Source organism: Osmerus eperlanus, chromosome 7, assembly GCF_963692335.1.
Source record: "Osmerus eperlanus chromosome 7, fOsmEpe2.1, whole genome shotgun sequence".
NCBI classification, from domain to species: Eukaryota; Metazoa; Chordata; class Actinopteri; order Osmeriformes; family Osmeridae; genus Osmerus; species Osmerus eperlanus.
Genome location: NC_085024.1, coordinates 2,450,061 through 2,468,307, shown reverse-complemented (window position 1 = coordinate 2,468,307; position 18,247 = coordinate 2,450,061). Strand labels below are relative to the sequence as shown.

Here is an 18,247-nt window from a genome sequence, read left to right as displayed (position 1 = left end):
CAAAGTAAAATGAGTAAATAGTTATCACCCTGGCCTCTTTGCTTGTGGCGTTCCTGCAGCTGCCTTGCAGTAAAGCTATAGTTAGCCTAGCTATCCCCCAAGTTAACAGATGTGAAACGAATGTTCTGCTACAGGTAGTCACGTGTGTTTTCGTGACGTTAGTGACGTAGTGACGTTAGTAACGTCAGTGACTGTGGCTAGCAAATTAGCCACCGTTAGCTTCACTTTTCACCACAAAAACGCAATTTCTACTTAAACCATGCAACGGAACGTAAATAAAAATACAACCAACGCAATCGCTACCAAGACGAACCTTTTGACACCGCCGTTGTGTATGTAGTCCAAATATTGACTGATCCTTAGGGGGGCGAAAATAAACAATAATAAATAAATAAATATGTGAGAGAACAAAGGTTGTGCTCTCGCCGAAGGCTTGAGCACACCCAATAATATATATGTGAGAGAACAAAGGTTGTGCCCTTGCCGAAGGCAAAGCACACCCAATAATATATATGTGAGAGAACAAAGGTTGTGCCCTTGCCGAAGGCAAAGCACACCCAATTTAACATACTTGTCGGTGTTTAGTTTTTTTTCAAATTTGGATGGGTAGTTAATAACACATTCTTCTGTGGTGTGGTGAACTTTAAACTCCTTTTCAAATCCACTTTACAGGATCTTTAACTTCTGGGAGATACTAACTAGCGGAAGTTTAGTTTACTCTACACCAAGAACATTCAGGAGGATTGTGTTTTACACACATAAAGATGCTTCATCTAGCCAGCGTCTCGGGAGTTCTTGCCTGGGGTGTAAAAGTTGTATTTTGAGTTATATCGTGACCTCCGTTAGACGGTATTGCAGTTAGCGTCAGTCAGACATTATCTGGTTGCAATGCGCTGCTTTGCAATGTAATATTTCACTCGATAATACTACACCACAAACGTCCAGGATCGTAGATTAGAGCTGCATCTAGCTAGTGTCTTTCTTGCATGGGGGGTGTAAATTGTATTTTGATTGATAATGTGAGCTCAGTTGGACAGTAGGCTACTTTATTGCCGTTCGCCTCAGTCAGGCTCTTTCACTGGCAGTCCGATATTTACTGTCAATGGTAATAGTATTCGTTGGCTGGATGAGTAAATTCAACCATTCAACCTAATAGTTTTGGCAGACACGGGAATCGATCTGGTGATTTCTTGTGATCTACAGAGGCATCCATCAGATGTAGACAAGTACACCCATGAAAATTCTCCAAATGTTTGGATGTTTGATATTAGTTTAAACAATGGGTTTGGAGGTGATATATTAAAATAAGAAAGACAAAAAACTGGCACAGTTTCTAGTTAGCCTTCATGTTGAGCTGTAGGCTAATCATCAGCATGCAATATTGTCATCCGTACAACATGCAATTACATCGTTTCTCATACTAGACTGAAGCGTGTGCTAATAAACCACGGAACCGTTAAATTCAGTGGTTAGAGCAAATTTGCCCTGCTGCTTTTGATAAAGCCATTCTAAATTCATACATAATCAACACAGTATTAATACATAAGCCTGCTTTGAGCTTTGAAAAGAGAACATCACTGTAGACAGAAATGCAGTAGTTCTTTCCATGCTGTGTATACTTAAATGTAATTGAATAGTGGCCAGAAAAGAACTTTGAGTGGTCTGTGGTTCTCTAAATCTGTTTGATTTAATAGGGAGCTGATTCACCCTCCGATGATGAGTAGAAATACTGTCTTGTTGTTGCCAGATTATTGGCCAGCTAAATGCTGAGTAGGTTAATTGCTAGCTAGAGTAGGTCAACATCACTTCCTGTAATGTCATGTGATGATGGTGGGGTGTTTTGGACAGCTCGTAAGTCTAGTAGAACACTTCTGAGACAAATATGAACGGCATTTTCATTCTCATCTAAATTCTCTTTGTCATTTGAGAGAAATAAATTGTCAATTTTGATACTTTGCGAATTATAAGCCCCAATATACTAACGGTGGTCCTGCTGACAAAATTATCAAAAATATAAAATATGATTTATACGAGGGGCCCATTTAGGTCATGCAATAGTATAAACCATGGCCTTACCTGTTGTCGTTTTTCAAACTCTAGTTTGATAGGGGACCTGATGCAGTTGCATGTGTCGTGGTAGGTCTGTTTCAGGGCCAGTTCCATCAGATGTTTATGATACGCTCCTGCTATGTTCCCACAGATGAAAATTATGATATTGGCCAAAATCTAAGAGATAAACAAACGGAAGGCACGTTAAGCTCAGAAGGCCCCTGGTGCCCCCTTCCTGGAGCCCCCTTCCTGGTGACCCCTTCCTGGTGACCCCTTCCTGGTGCCCCCTTCCTGGTGACCCCTTCCTGGTGCCCCCTTTCTGGTGCCCCCTTCCTGGTGACCCCCCTAGTGACTCCACTCTAGCAAAAGTGCCCTCTTGGATGCCCCTATGGTAGTTGAAACATGATAAAGGGTCTTGTACCGTGGCCCAGTTTGCTATTCCTTTCTAGGGTGCCCTATCAGTGGAGAAAACATGCTTCTTATTTTGACTCAAACATAATAACAACATCAGTCCAATGTATTATATTACAAGAAGCGTTTCTTGTGTGCAAATTATTGCAAAAATGCTCGCTCGCATTTACTATTGATGTCCCTGATGATATCAATGATGATATCAAACTTACGTCCCTGAACTGTACATATACTGGGATAAGCAAGGGAAGTTTGTATAGTACATTGTGTTGCACACTTCTTGTACGCAGCAAGCTTGAAAAAGATAAATAAAACAAAAAAGTGATGAGCAACTCTAATGAGGGGCCTGTGCCACAGTAGAGCTGGATGTCTAGCAACGCCCCTGTGCCCCACCATATGCAGCTGGTGCCCTTGTTAGCCCCTGCCCCTCAGATAGAGAGAGAGAGACAGACAGACAGCGAGAGAGACAGACAGAGAGACACAGAGAGACAGACAGAGAGACTCAGACAGACAGACAGACAGACAGATAGGCTGGTGTCACCTGATGCCACCATAAATTATAATAACATTTGAATAATGCCAATAATATTCATATTATTGAAACAAATGTACTATAAATGTTAAATATATATATATTTTAGCATGGAGGGATTGAGGTGGCAAGTCTCTGTGCACCCTGCCCCCCACCCCCACCCCCCTGCCACCCCTAGGATCAGCCTGTGCCTGACTGACTGAGTCAAAGGCTCTTAGTGATAGGTGTGAAGCACACTTCAGACGAAAGCTTCTTTGACACTTAAACAACGGCAGGGACAGAAATAGCAGTGCATGACACGCTCACACCTTCTTTCACAAGTCCGGACTGTTTCTATGAATTTTGAACACCAGCTGTTCTGCCGTAAAATACGAACAGTTCTAGGACAAACACTTGATGTTTAAGTGAAATGGAATCACGTAAATATTGATAGATATTGATAGACAAAAACATTGAGCAGTGAAGTATCTATAGATATGCAGTGGATAGAAAATTGTAGTAGCTCAGCGGAAGAGCATTTGACTTGTGATAGAAATATTACTGCTAGATAATTAGGCCAAGAAATGTGCTACAATATACTGCAGATCAAGAGGTTGCAGGTTCAAATCCCCCTGTCGATAAAAGTATCTGGTAAATAAACACATCAGAATTATTAGGTCTCAAAGAGAATCCAACATTTGTAACACGGTTTGCGTAATGCTCTACCAACTGAGTCATACAAGGACACATTCGACTGGTTCCCACGGGAACTAACCGAGTAGACGGCACTGACCAGTGAGAAAACAACCCCTGGACCAATCAGAAAGCTGTTGAGCCGAGCAGGAAATCAGTAACAACCCCTGGACCAATCAGAAAGCTGCCGAGCAGGAAATCGCTAGACCATGTCATGCGTGTTGCGTACCTGCCAGACCAGAGAGTCCCTGTCCTCGGTGGAGACTGACAGGCAGGCTCCCAGCACCAGCGTGTGTGAGGAGGAGGTGAGGGTGCTGGCGATGACCGCGCCCCGCATGGAGAAGGGCAGCATTGTGTACACCACGAACACGATGAACAGGAAGAAGGATACCTGCGGAGAGAGGACACCTTACCATGCAGGTTCACTGCACCATGCAGGTTCACTGCACCATGCAGGTTCACTGCACCATGCAGGTTCACTACACCATGCAGGTTCACTGCACCATGGAGGTTCACTGCACCATGGAGGTTCACTGCACCATGCAGGTTCACTGCACCATGCAGGTTCACTGCACCATGGAGGTTCACTGCACCATGCAGGTTCACTGCACCATGCAGGTTCACTGCACCATGGAGGTTCACTGCACCATGCAGGTTCACTGCACCATGCAGGTTCACTGCACCATGCAGGTTCACTGCACCATGCAGGTTCACTGGCGTCAGCTACGCAACGTGGTACTTGAGAAGTCCACACTCATCAACCCTCACCCAACTATAGATAGATACAGATTCACAACAGGTAACTCCAACCCAACATTGGACACAAGTAACCTTAATCCTACATACATTAGATACACAATACCTTTCTGTATGTATGTGTATGTGTGCTATGTCATGTGGAGTTGTGTGTGCTATGTCATGTGAAGTTGTGTGTGCTATGTTATGTGGAGTTGTGTGTGCTATGTCATGTAAAGTTGTGTGTGCTATGTCATGTGGAGTTGTGTCCTATGTCATGTGGAGTTGTGTGCTATGTCATGTGGAGTTGTGTGTACTATGTCATGTGGAGTTGTGTGCTATGTCATGTGGAGTTGTGTGTGCTATGTCATGTGGAGTTGTGTGTGCTATGTCATGTGGAGTTGTGTGCTATGTCATGTGGAGTTGTGTGTGCTATGTCATGTGAAGTTGTGTGCTATGTCATGTGGAGTTGGTCTCCTGTGCTCGTTCTGTTTTGTTTCTATTGTACAACACTTGGGTTGATGTTTGTCGTTTTAAATAAATATGATTGAAATATGACTGTTACCTTAGTGTGTACCTACAAAACTAGATAACTCTGCAAATGCTAATTTGATCAAGCTAAAGGGTGTATGTATATACCAGAGAATAGTTATAGCTCAATGATATTAGTACGCTCCAACAAGGTAGGTAATCAGCATGTAAACACACAGATATGAAAAATGAAGTAAAATTAAGAATTAATTCAAGAAGGTTTGCTACAGCTAAAATATTTTTTTTACCATTTTGAAATGATATCACAATGAGCACATTTTTTGCTACTCTTCCAGTCTCAGTTAAGCTCCTGGGTAATCTGTCATTAAAGCACAAAAGAAAGTCAAATTAAAAAAGAAAAACTAATTATACCTGGACACCAAGGCAACGGGGGCAGTGTTGCTAGGAAGGTTCTTTGTGTGTGCACAGACATTGTCAAAGTCATTGTCAAGGAATAGGAATGCATGCCTTTTGTTAGATGTCTACATTAGAAGACAATAGAGTCATTACTGGTCACCAAGGCCTCTAACAGCACTAAGAGCTACCAGTGTGTTTACGAGAGCTGTGTTCAGGCTGAGTGACATTATCTACAGTCCCTGGAGCTGAGATGTGGATATGTTGCTCTGTGCCTGGTAGAAGTCTTCCTTAACTCTGCCCACCGATATACCGTTCGAACGATGCTTTTCTGATCCATGGTTTCCCGCGGTACTTTCTACATGCCTGTCTTGTATGTTCCTGTTAGATCAAAGCGTCCGCTAAATGACAGCGTCGTTCAGTGTTTGCTTGCCAAACAGTGGGCTCTTAAAATGACACATGCCAAATGAAGCCTTATTAACTGAATCTTATGTTAAAGGAAATATAAAAGCTAAAAGTTACATGGTTCCTATTCATGCCATGGAAGGATTGTAATTAGTGCCAAATATCATTTAACATTCAAGATTATATTTTCTGGTTCCCGGCCTCCATAACTGAAATCCAACGCTGGTAACTGAATTATGTGACTACACGGAAAGAATACAGAGTGAATTATCTTTTATTTTTAGCACTAATGCAGTAACACAAGAGTGTGCTCCTCAGTGCAGCCATATCCAGTAAATAATAGAACCTTCGAACCCATTTAGTGGTCGCGCTTTGTGTCCATTTCTGAAGGCCTTTCTGCTGGACGGTTTCTCGTTTCTAATGACCAGGGAGACACAACAGAGATACTCCCCAATCTTCTCAGGGTTTGAGCCACTATGGTTGATGAGGTAGGAAGGATAAGTTAGTGTCTGGTTAGTATGTTAGGGTCTTGGTCTATTGAGTTGATTCCTACCTTCACGTAAGTCTCTTGATGAATAGGATGTTCCATTAAAACGTGAACAAAAGAGTAAGGAACACACATTAAGCAGAGGTTTGTTTTCATGTACATTTGTGAAAGTGTGGTAAAGAGGAATTGGAGCCTTATGTTATTTATTCCTGGTGACATCACCTTCAGACAGAGGGATCAGCAACATGATAGGACGATATCACCATGTTTCTCTCTCCACTTTCTCTCTCCGCTCTCCCTCCCTTCTCTCTCTCTCTCTCCCCCTCCCTCTCTCCCTCTCTCTCTCCGCTCTCCCTCCCTTCTCTCTCTCTCCCCCTCCCTCTCTCCCCCCTCTCTCTCCCCCTCCCTCCTCTCTCCCCCTCCCTCTCTCCCCCTCCCTCTCTCCTCTCTCTCTCTTCTCTCTCTCTCCCCCTCCCTCTCCCCCCCTCCCTCTCTCCTCTCTCTCTCCCCTCTCCCTCCCTCCCTTCTCTCTCCCCCTCCCTCCCTCTCTCCTCTCTCTCCCCTCTCCCTCCCTCCCTTCTCTCTCTCCCCTCTCCTCTCTCTCTCCCCTCTCTCCTCTCTCTCTCCCTCTCTCTCTCTCCCCCTCCCTCTCTCCCCCCTCCCTCTCTCTCTCCCCTCTCCCTCCCTTCTCTCTCTCTCCCCCTCCCTCTCTCCCCCCTCCCTCTCTCTCTCTCTCTCCCTCTCTCTCTCTCTCTCCCCTCTCCCTCCCTCCCTTCTCTCTCTCCCCTCTCCTCTCTCTCTCCCCTCTCTCCTCTCTCTCTCCCTCTCTCTCTCTCCCCCTCCCTCTCTCCCCCCTCCCTCTCTCTCTCCCCTCTCCCTCCCTTCTCTCTCTCTCCCCCTCCCTCTCTCCCCCCTCCCTCTCTCCTCTCTCTCTCTCCCTCTCTCTCTCTCTCTCCCCTCTCCCTCCCTCCCTTCTCTCTCTCTCCCCCTCCCTCTCCCCCCCTCCCTCTCTCCTCTCTCTCTCAGTGATTTCTGCCAGTTAGACCACAGCAGGTGATAGCTGGCTGAGATGTAGTCCATCCCATAATAGGGTTCTGATGACCTCATACTAAAGAGGCATTTGCCATTTTTCTCTGATGATGAACGTGTCATCGTTTTCACAGGGTCGCTATTAAAACAGCAGACCACGTACTGGTGCCATAACTTCTCCGCATTCAACAGGGCACAGGCTGTCTAGTGGTGGTGGGGGAAAAGGTTGACATGACATTTTTGCATCTGTGTGTCAAACAAACTGTCTCCAAAAGTATCATTGTATCACCCTATTATTTTAGGATGTTTGCTGAGAACTGACACATAATGAGAACTGACACATTAAGCTACCAACAAGTGCCTCTCCGTGCCTGTTGGGTTTTCTAACTGTTTTGTCTATGACTTGTCTTATTTCCATATTGCCCTGATCGAAACATTTCAAAGTAGAAAATAATCCCAGCGGTGTGATGCTACACCTGTGCTGGGACCTAAACTGAGATTCAGACGCTGGCTTTGGGCTTCCTTGCACCCGAAACTCAGATGCTGGCTTTGGGCTTCCATGCGCCCGTTTGTCTGGTTGTGTGACTGAAGACGGTCCCAGATAGGCTCAGCATGGGGCGGCCTGGCTGCCTCAGATAAGCTGAGCCAGACACAGCCGCTATGTGGGAAGCGGATAAGCATCCGATTGATTTCAAATGGAAATGGAAAGAGTACTCAATATGTAGACGAGCGAGAGAGGATGCCGTGATGAGGTGTACCAGCGTGGCCGTGCAAGCCTGGTCCGCGGAGCGATTTGTGTGATTACGTTTTTAGAGCTCATTCCACGTTTTGCCCTGTTTCGTTATTTTCGTTGTGATTTAAAAATATATATAATGTGAGGAATATTTGAAATGTGAAATGCTTAAAACAGCCTTTGCATTTCTTCTGTGAAAGTTTGAAATCAATACTTTTTGATGATCATATCTGCCGATGTGCTGCAGAGCAACACACAAGGGAACATGTGGCAACATTTTTTTAATGGTTGTTGTTGTTGTTTGTTTGTCAGTTTTTAGCTAGATCTGTAATCAAATCAAAGAAACACCATCCTGTGAACACAGTGCTTTGACAACATGTAATTTGGAACGTCTAAGGGTTAGGGTTAATAATGTATTAATATAATTTACCTGGAGAAATGCGAATGGTTGAGGCAAGTTTATGTTGAACACTCAACCCTAATTCCAACCAAGAACATGACATACTGGCCTTCAGAACTGCTCTTTTCTCGTCCTCCATAGTCACAACGTTCGTCTTAACACCCTTCCCTTCATATTCACACATGATGATGCAATGTTTACAATTGCTTCCAGGAAGAGGTGGACTAGCGCTTTAGAGTCTGATGAATAAACTATGGATGACTCCAATTACAGTCTTCTCTTGCTGTTTTAAAAGGTACACCTTTTACTTTTGAGGATCTGTTACAATGTATTGATCGTTGGACTGGATAAGAAATGTCGGTTTGAATTGCTACGTAAACCTTCTATTCAATATCTATATTCTAAATCTTCATAGTTCTAGAGGTAAATCCTCATCAAATTATTTACTGACCAAAGATTGACATATTCTTATGGACAGCATTTTACCTGTTGATGCAGGGACTCTTCACACAAAAGAATATGCCACAAAAGCAGTTTAGTATATGCTGCTAAGGCATTCAGGAGTATCTTTCAGTGCACACAGACAGCACCCAGGTTTCTCTCCTATAAAGACCCTCTCTGAACATGGGGATGGGTATAGCTCAGTGGTAGAGTTAGGCATGAAAGGGTTAACTAAAGTTCAGGAGGAAGGTAGCACACCAAGACTCCTACTTCTCCAATCAAACTAATATGCATCAGCCCAGTAAAGCACGGAATAATGCAACCAAATTCCCCTTGGTCAATTAAGAGTTCTGTATAAAGTCTATCCCGTTCCTCTGGTCCCTGTGCTAGCATGTTGTTGTCACCCTCCCACCCTTCCCTCTCTGCTTCTCCCTTTCATCTATCTAGGGGGATCTGCTCGAGCTGCTGCTCGGCCGTGACCCATTAGGACTCTCTGCCACACCCCGAGTCCATGCCCGGACCCCAGGCTTGGCTCTGCTACCAGCCTCCTCCACCATCGGGCTTGGCTCTGCTACCAGCTCTGCTTCAATAAAAGCTATCTATTCAATCTATGGTGTGATTACCGAACTTGTGAACTGTCAACAAAAGGTAATATTATCTAACACGAGTTACAAGGTCAGCATAAACGATCGCCAAGGTCAAACACCTGTCCAGGGGCAGGAACTCGTGACGGTCGCCTTACCTGGTCCCAGGGCCTGAGGATGCCCCCGAAGAACATGAAGAGGTAACCCATGGCAACCAGGCATGCCCAGATGGCCAGGGAGAAGATGTGCAGCAGCTTCTTGAAGACGGACTCGATGCAGACCAGCACGAACACGCTGAGGAAGAGGGCCAGAGCGGTGGGGACGGTGATGATGAAGGTTATGTGCTCCTCCATGTCCTGCAGGAACCAACACAAGCATCCTGACCTGGAAGCCCTGTCATATCCTATTGACCATGTTAACCCTAAACATAACCCAACCTGGAAGTGATGTCATATCCTATTGACCATGTTAACCCTAAACATAACCCAACCTGGAAGTGATGTCATATCCTATTGACCATGTTAACCCTAAACATAACCCAACCTGGAAGTGATGTCATGTCCTATTGACCATGTTAACCCTTTCAAGCGAGTTAGTAGAAAATCTTTTAAAACTTGTTTCCTCTCTTTATACTGTAGAGACATGGTCACCCGACCATGTAGAGACAGAAATGACATGCCGTTGTGTAAATAAGATAAATAACATAAGGCCATTTAGTTTGTTTAATAAAACAGCAAGCTATAGACCTGATTTATAGGAAAGGTAACCTTAAATGACTTATTTTGTTATCGGGCGCTATATAAATTTTTTTTTTTTTAAGATTTTCTTTTGTTGTTTATTTATTAACTTGACCTTCCAGGGGGGAGGGGGGGACGTTGGGGGGGCGGGGGCACCCCCCTAATATAATGGTAGGGGAAACACTGGGATGGGTACAGCTCAGTGGTAGAACATGGGGATGGGTATAGCTCAGTGGTAGAACATGGGGATGGGTACAGCTCAGTGGTAGAATATGGGGATGGGTATAGCTCAGTGGTAGAGCATGGGGATGGGTATAGCTCAGTGGTAGAACATGGGGATGGGTATAGCTCAGTGGTAGAACATGGGGATGGGTATAGCTCAGTGGTAGAGCATGGGGATGGGTACAGCTCAGTAGTAGAGCATGGGGATGGGTATAGCTCAGTGGTAGAACATGGGGATGGGTATAGCTCAGTGGTAGAGCATGGGGATGGGTACAGCTCAGTAGTAGAGCATGGGGATGGGTATAGCTCAGTGGTAGAACATGGGGATGGGTATAGCTCAGTGGTAGAACATGGGGATGGGTATAGCTCAGTGGTAGAGCATGGGGATGGGTATAGCTCAGTGGTAGAGCGCGGGGATGGGTATAGCTCAGTGGTAGAGCGCGGGGATGGGTATAGCTCAGTGGTAGAGCGCGGGGATGGGTATAGCCAGGGCTGGACTGGCCATCTGGCATACCAGGCAAATGCCCGGTGGGCCGACGCACTTTTGGGCCGAATCGCCGATATAATTTATTGGCCTTTTTTTTGGGGTCGGGCCGGCCCATAGAGAACTGACAGCGGCCCATAGGTTAATTTTCTTTATTGGCACTGGAATGACCCAATCAAATCCAGGAACCCCCTTCCCCTGATTCATAATATCGCCTCCTGCAGGCCCTGAGACACGAGTTGTTGGCTAATGCGTATGCTGTTTAGCATCGTCAAAGTTTAGCATCGCTAAAATGAAGAAACGACCACCAAAGCACAAGGGAGGCGCAGAAAAGTTAAGGGAGAAAAAGATAACAAATCTACAGGCGAATGCCACAAAATGTGCCAAAATGTCGACCATGTTTGGGGGGTCTTTAGCTGCTTCAACATCAGCATTACCTGTAGAGGAAGGAGGAGAGGTGGCTGGCTCAGAGAGGCCGAAACATACTGACAGGGTCAGGGAAGAAGCCGAGGAGGAGAGTGACCATGACAGGGCCATGGGAGCGAGTGAGGAGAAGATGGAAGAGAGAGTAGTTGATGAAGTGGTAAGGTTAGCCTACAAGCCTTTAAACCAAACTGGATTGTACAAAACAATGCGTTTTGTGTAACAGGTGTGGCCACGTCTGTTACACTTGTGACGTTATTGCCTGCGCCGCTGGCAACGAAACGGATCGGCCCGGAATCGAAAAGACATAGGTCTACGACTGACCTGCCGGTCACCAGTCCGGCCGAGCATGCAATAAATCGTCTGATTCCGGTCCCTGGCGGGTTGATGGGTGCATTTTTATTCAAGACTTATTTCCAAGATGGGTAACAACTTGTTCACCCATGTTAGCAGAATAATGTCATTATGTACAGAAATACAATAGGTTTTTCTCATTTTTATAATTTTGAATACATTCCAGTCTAGACAACCTGCCAGAAGTGTTACCCTTCACACCTTTACTAGTTTCACTTTCTTCATTTATCTGAAAGGACTTCAGTCTATATTTTCACTAAACAAACTTTATTTGATGTAATGGAAGTGTTGTTCAGAATTTCTATCAAGCTGCATAAAATCCTCTGGATCAGAAAAGGGGCGGCTGTGGCTCGGGGGGTAGAGAGGTTTGTCTGTTAATCGCAAGGTTGGCGGTTCGATTCCCGACTCCTCCTAGGTCATGTGCCGAAGTATCCTTGAGCAAGACTCTGAACCCCAAGTTGCTCCCGATGGGCAGGCCGGCGCCTTGCATGGTAGCTCGCTGCCGTCGGTATGTGTGATTGAGAGTATGAATGGGTGAATGAGAGGCAAACATTGTAAAGCACTTTGAGTGCCGCTAAGGTAGAAAAGCGCTATATAAATGCAGTCCATTTAAGGAGTGGGCAAATTAACAAAGGACTCTCAGAAAGGGAAGGAGGCTGTGAGTACACTGCTTCTCTTGTATTGATGCTCTTTTCCAGGTCATATACTACTCTCAGCTTTATTGTAGTTTTGGGAAGGGTTGTGGTTATTGTATTTAGCAGACACACAGTCCAAAGCGACAAAATATGAATCTTACAATCGTTAAACTGAACAGTAAACCATTTTTAAAAGTTTCTAAGCCAATATTAAGCAAAATACTAATAATAACAATAATGGCAATACAATATCAAGTATCAATAATAATATAAAAATACCATAAATATACAAATCATAACTCTAAGAATTAATTAATTATTTAAGTGTAAGATCAACAGATAAGTCTTTAGACCCTTCTTGAAGGATCTAAAACTATCACATGAACGCAGAACACTAGGCAACTCATATCATAGAATGCGCGCATATTTTAAGAGGACTGTCTGCAGGGAATGTGTCTGACCAAACACGGTGGGTGTGGGCCGCCTGGGCCAAAAATGCCAGGGCCGATTTTTTGTCCCAGTCCAGCCCTGGGTATAGCTCAGTAGTAGAGCATTTGGCTGCAGATCGCAGGTTCAAATCAAACATGTCGTTTTAGATAAATGCAACTGCTAAACGGACACATTATTAATAGGGTGAGAGAGTATTAATAGAGAGATGGAGAGAAGAAGGAGAGACAAGGACAGGGGAGAGAGACAAAGAGAAACAGAGAGAGAGAGAGAGGGGGGTAGAGATGGGGAGAGAGAGGATTATAGTAGGTCAGCATGGAGGGTTAAGAGAGAGAGAGAAGATAGAGAGAGAAGATAGAGAGACAGATATAGTAGGTCAGCGTGAAACAGTACAAATGCAGAACCTGAATGACAGGCGTGGAGTTGTTAAAGGAGACGCTGACAGAGACAGACAGACAGACAGAGTCTTCCCTCCTTGTCAGACTTCACCATTACTGACAGAGAGACAGCGGCAGGGAGAGAGAGGGGGAGAGAGAGAGAGAGGAAGAGAGAGACAAAGGCAGGGAGAGAGAGAGAGCGAGACGGAGAGAGAGAGAGAGAGAGAGAGAGAGAGAGAGAGAGAGAGGAGAGAGAGAGAGAGAGAGAGGGAGAGAGAGAGAGAGAAGGGGAGAGAGAGAGAGAAGGGGAGAGAGAGAAAGAGAGAAAGAGAGAAAGGGAGAGAGAGAGAGAGAGAGAGAGAGAGAGAGAGAGAGAGAGAGAGAGAGAAGGGGAGAGAGAGAGAGAAGGGGAGAGAGAGAGAGAAGGGGAGAGAGAGAAAGAGAGAGAGAGAGAGAGAGAGAGAGAGAGAAGGGGAGAGAGAGAGAGAGAGAGAGAGAGAGAGAGAGAGAGAGAGAGAGAAGGGGAGAGAGAGAGAGAAGGGGAGAGAGAGAAAGAGAGAGAGAGTACTCCCATGGCTGGGCTATGATCGATGTGATAGGGTTATAGGGGAGCGCAGAGCCAGCCGGTCATGTTGAGCACGTTGAGTCGACTCTGGATCGAGGTCAACCATTCAGAGGGCGAGAGAGGCAGGCTGAAGTACTCTCTCCACAGGGAGACATAATGACCCCAGGAACAGCCAGAGTTGGGTTTTCATGTTGTAGTGCAATAGGTGCCTGAGTGAGCAATCATTCATTAGCATTGTCTCAGCAATACACTATCTTTATATTTTCCTTACATAATCCTAGTATATAAAACACACTGATGTGGATTTTTCCAGAATAGAACTGCTCTCCTTCTTCCCTCTGCTCTTGATACAAATGTACAAAACTTTATAAATACCAAAATCTTTCTAATCTGCCACAATCGCATCGACAGGTTCACCTGAGAAAAACATGAATGAAGCAGCGAAATCCCTTTCACAATGAGATCATCACATATTCCTACAGTACTTGTTGCTGGTTAGAAAGGGGATCATCTCACACAGTGCAGCGCCCGTCAGACGGAGACACACAAAGCAGCTCTCAGGGAATGTCCCTGTACTTACTGTAAGGCGCTCTGGATAAGACCGTCTGCTAAATGACTAAATGAAATGTGCGCTAATCCAGCCAGCAAGACTCAATCCCCCACGCTTTCAAACAACAACAAACCCCTACTCTCTCCCCCCCCCCCCCCCCCGAGCTGCCCCCCCCCCCCCCCCCGGCAGGTGCGATGCTCACCAAACCCGCAGCGAAGAACACTACCAGCAGGGCGAGACAGGCTCCCATCACGATGAGCAGCAGGAACACCATGAGCGGATGCTGCTGGCTCATGCAGTAGTAGGACTCGTACAGCCAGCCCGGCGCTCTGCTCCCGCCTGCCCCTGCCGCGCTGCAGCCTGCTCCTCCAGCCTCCTCCGTGCTCCTGCCGGGCGGACAGCGGCGCCTCCGCACCGCCTCCTGGCACATGGAGCCAGGGGCGGAGAGCGAGGAGCTGGAGGCGGCGGCCAGCCTGGAGCCGGGGAGGGCGGCCGGCGCGGAGCTCCTGGACCCTGGCGTCGCCGTGGCTCTTCTTCTGGGCTGGGCTCCTAGACGCGAGGAGCTGCCGGCGTCCGCGGTGCGTGGAGGCTGGAGAGATGGGGAGACAGGCTGCTGCTGCGCTGCTCCTCTGGAAACATGCTGGGACTGAAACTGACAGGAGAGCAGTGCGCAAGAGAGGGAGGGAAATGTACGGGCAAGGAGAGAGAGAGAGAGAAAGGGGGAGGAGTGTGTGAGAGAGAGAGAGGGGGAAGAGAAGGGGAGTGTGAAAGAGTAAGAAAGGAAGGGAAGAGAGAGAAAGGTGAGGCGAGGAGTGTGAGAGAGAGAGGGAGGGAAGGAGGAAAGGAGAGGAGAGCAGCTGTGATAGACGGCGAGGGAGAGGACAGGAGAGGAGAGCAGCTACAACAGCAGGCTGCAGAGATGGGATTAACATCCCCAGTCTCACGCTTTTCAGCTTGGATCACTTGAGCTGTGATTAAGTAAAGACTCACTTCTTTTATTTCCACCCAACTGAAAGAAATCTTCCAAAATTAAATGGCTTTTGAAACAGCTTCCAGGACTGGATTCAATTATGGGCCAGCAGCAGCAGAATATGCATTGGCTCAGGTGATAAAGACCCCGAAAATCGGGGTAAAAGATAACCTGTACGATACTAAGGACACAATTTGGACAGCATGTTTCTGTATCTGTGGTAGATGTAGATGTGTGTAGATCTGTAGTCATAGTGAGACGTGGTGTAGATGTAGATGTGTGTAGATCTGTAGTCATAGTGAGACGTGGTGTAGATGTAGATGTGTGTAGATCTGTAGTCATAGTGAGACCTGGTGTAGATGTAGATGTGTGTAGATCCCTGTAGATCTCATTAGGCTTCTGGGACGGTCTCTTTCAAGACAATAAAACTGTACAGTCAGTTAAATGTAAATACGTATTTATTTACATAACACTGCAGCAAGAAGTGCAAAATACATTTGCCCCATTCTTGTCATGAGAGGAGGCAGTGATTTGGGATCAACATGGGCAGTGTTAATGTGCATGTAGCCCTTCAGCCTGCGGCCATCCCGCTCTAGATCGGCTCTCCTCGACTAGTGTGTGTGTGTGTGTGTGTGTGTGTGTGTGTGTGTGTGTGTGTGTGTGTGTGTGTGTGTGTGTGTGAGAGAGAGAGAGAGAGAGAGAGAGAGAGAGAGAGAGAGAGAGAGAGAGAGAGAGAGAGAGAGAGAGAGAGAGAGAGAAAAGGGGAGAGAGAGAGTGAGAGTGTGTGTGTACATACGTTTGTACACGCCTCTCGGCTCCTGCGCCAAGCAGTTTGATATGTGGACCTGTGGGTCTAATCGACCCACGCTTGAGAATACATTATTGACTTCTGGAACATAGAAACACACTGTTGCAGCCTGCCACTTCTGACCTGACCTTCTCCAGTCATTACTATAATGCAGCATTTGTACATCACTTTGGATGAAAGCTTCTGTTATTACATATACTAACTAGCATGACCAAGAGAAATACCATATCACGTCTGACCAACAAATTAAAATGTCAAAGAGAACAATGCTGAGTTGTCTCATCTGTAAACGTGGTCTACTTTAGGAACCTGTAAACGTGGTCTACTTTAGTAACCTGTAAACGTGGTCTACTTTAGGAACCTGTAAACGTGGTCTACTTCAGGAACCTGTAAACATGGTCTACTTTAGGAACCTGTAAACATGGTCTACTTCAGGAACCTGTAAACATGGTCTACTTCAGGAACCTGTAAACGTGGTCTACTTCAGGAACCTGTAAACGTGGTCTACTTTAGGAACCTGTAAACATGGTCTACTTCAGGAACCTGTGCTAACTGTCCCTTCCATCAGTTGGCACCACGGGCTTCCAAAAACTGATATTCGTAAAGTTGGAAGTCTCTATAATAAAGAACAATGGCTAAATGAGTCTATATGATCCCGTAGTGAAGAATACAAAAAAATAAGGTTTCCTGTAAGGGCACATATGGGGAAACAGGAGGAGCCACACCGATTACTGAGCCTTTTCTCTCTCTTTCCAGATGGCTGATCCAGAATCTCTGTCATCTGCTTCAGAACCTTCCCAGATCTTCATCAGCACCTAGTGTTGATATGTTGGTAAAGTTGAATGATTCCCTGCTTTACCTAGAGGCTGGAACACTACACTAACCCTGCACACTACACCTACCTGTCTGTAGACTTCCACTCCAACCCTGATCTAGCACACCTGATACTAATAACTAGCTGTTTGATCAGGTAACTAGTGTTGAATCAGGTCAAATAAGTGTGGTTGGAGCAAAAAGCAACAGCAGGTAGCTGTCCAGGAGCAGGGCTGGAGAGCCCTTCTCCAGGAGCAGGGCTGGAGAGCCCTTCTCCAGGAGCAGGGCTGGAGAGCCCTTCTCCAGGAGCAGGGCTGGAGAGCCCTTCTCCTGGAGCAGGGCTGGAGAGCCCTTCTCCTGGAGAAGGGCTCTCCAGCCCTGCTCCTGGACAGCTACCTGCTGTCCAGCAGGTAGCTGGACAGCAGGCTGAGAGACGTAAGTCGACGTGAAACTCGAAGCATTTTGACATCCAGGATGTTCTGTGTTGTCATTTCCTGTTATATCAGTATTGAATATGTCAACTTTTTCATTTTGCTTTCAGACCCACAATCTTAGCTCACTAATTTGTAGATGAATTGGACAAGAATAGAGCACATGCACCCTCTAGTGGATGTTTATGTTATTGCACGGCATTGTGAAGCGCCTTTCCAGCTCTGTGGGCTGTGCTGATGCTGAAAGCCACCCTACATGTGACTCTCTCTAACCCTACATGTGACTCTCTCTAACCCTACATGTGACTCTCTCTAACCCTACATGTGACTCTCTCTAACCCTACATGTGACTCTCTCCAACCCTACATGTGACTCTCTCTAACCCTACATGTGACTCTCTCTAACCCTAACCCTACATGTGACTCTCTCCCTACAGGTGACTAACTCTCCCCACCAAACCATTTCAAGGTCAACATGTGTTTTTTTGCACTGCACCTCACGAGACATGTAGTGCAGGCAAACATCAAGAGCTCAGACATACTTTCAGGTGCCAGGACAGTCAGCGCACATGTTTACCCAAAAAGTCCAACAGAGAATTTTAACCCTCAACATTTAGAGCTGAAGTCAAACACTCTAACCACTGAGCTATAGTCCTGGTAATAATTCCTGTTCATGCTGTAACACGTGTTATGTTGAGTTCTTGAAGTTGAGGAACTATGTCCTTGAAAGTCACAAAAAGTAATTCAATGTAATGCCACACACCCTGCTTGGAAGGAACCTCATTGAAACACTGTCCATGTCCCAGGTTCACTGTGCTTCCATTCTCTGGTTGGGGACCGATCAGTCAACGTGTCTTTGTAAAGCCCCCCCCCCTCACAGCCCCCCCCTCACAGCCCCCCCCCTCACAGCCCCCCCCCTCACAGCCCCCCCCTCACAGCAGCCCCCCCCTCACAGCCCCCCCCCCTCACAGCAGAGCACTCCACACCCTCACAGCCCCCCCCTCACAGCCCCCCCCCTCACAGCCCCCCCCTCACAGCCCCCCCCCTCACAGCCCCCCCCTCACAGCCC

At 46.3% G+C, this 18,247-nt stretch overlaps 1 protein-coding gene across 2 annotated transcripts in view; it reads right to left on the bottom strand.

The window, feature by feature from the left end:
- Window positions 1–14,876, bottom strand: part of adcy2a (adenylate cyclase 2a) — a 42,817-nt gene extending 27,941 nt beyond the window's left edge. For both annotated transcript variants that reach the window (XM_062466484.1, XM_062466485.1), the window contains exons 1-4: window positions 14,360–14,876; window positions 9,522–9,719; window positions 3,894–4,055; window positions 2,077–2,226 (exon numbers count right to left, since the gene is read on the bottom strand). In XM_062466484.1, the coding sequence (XP_062322468.1) occupies window positions 2,077–2,226; window positions 3,894–4,055; window positions 9,522–9,719; window positions 14,360–14,587 (738 nt within the window). In that variant the 5' untranslated portion in view covers window positions 14,588–14,876. The remainder of the gene's footprint in view (window positions 1–2,076; window positions 2,227–3,893; window positions 4,056–9,521; window positions 9,720–14,359) is intronic.
- Between the last annotated feature and the right edge of the window lie 3,371 nt (window positions 14,877–18,247).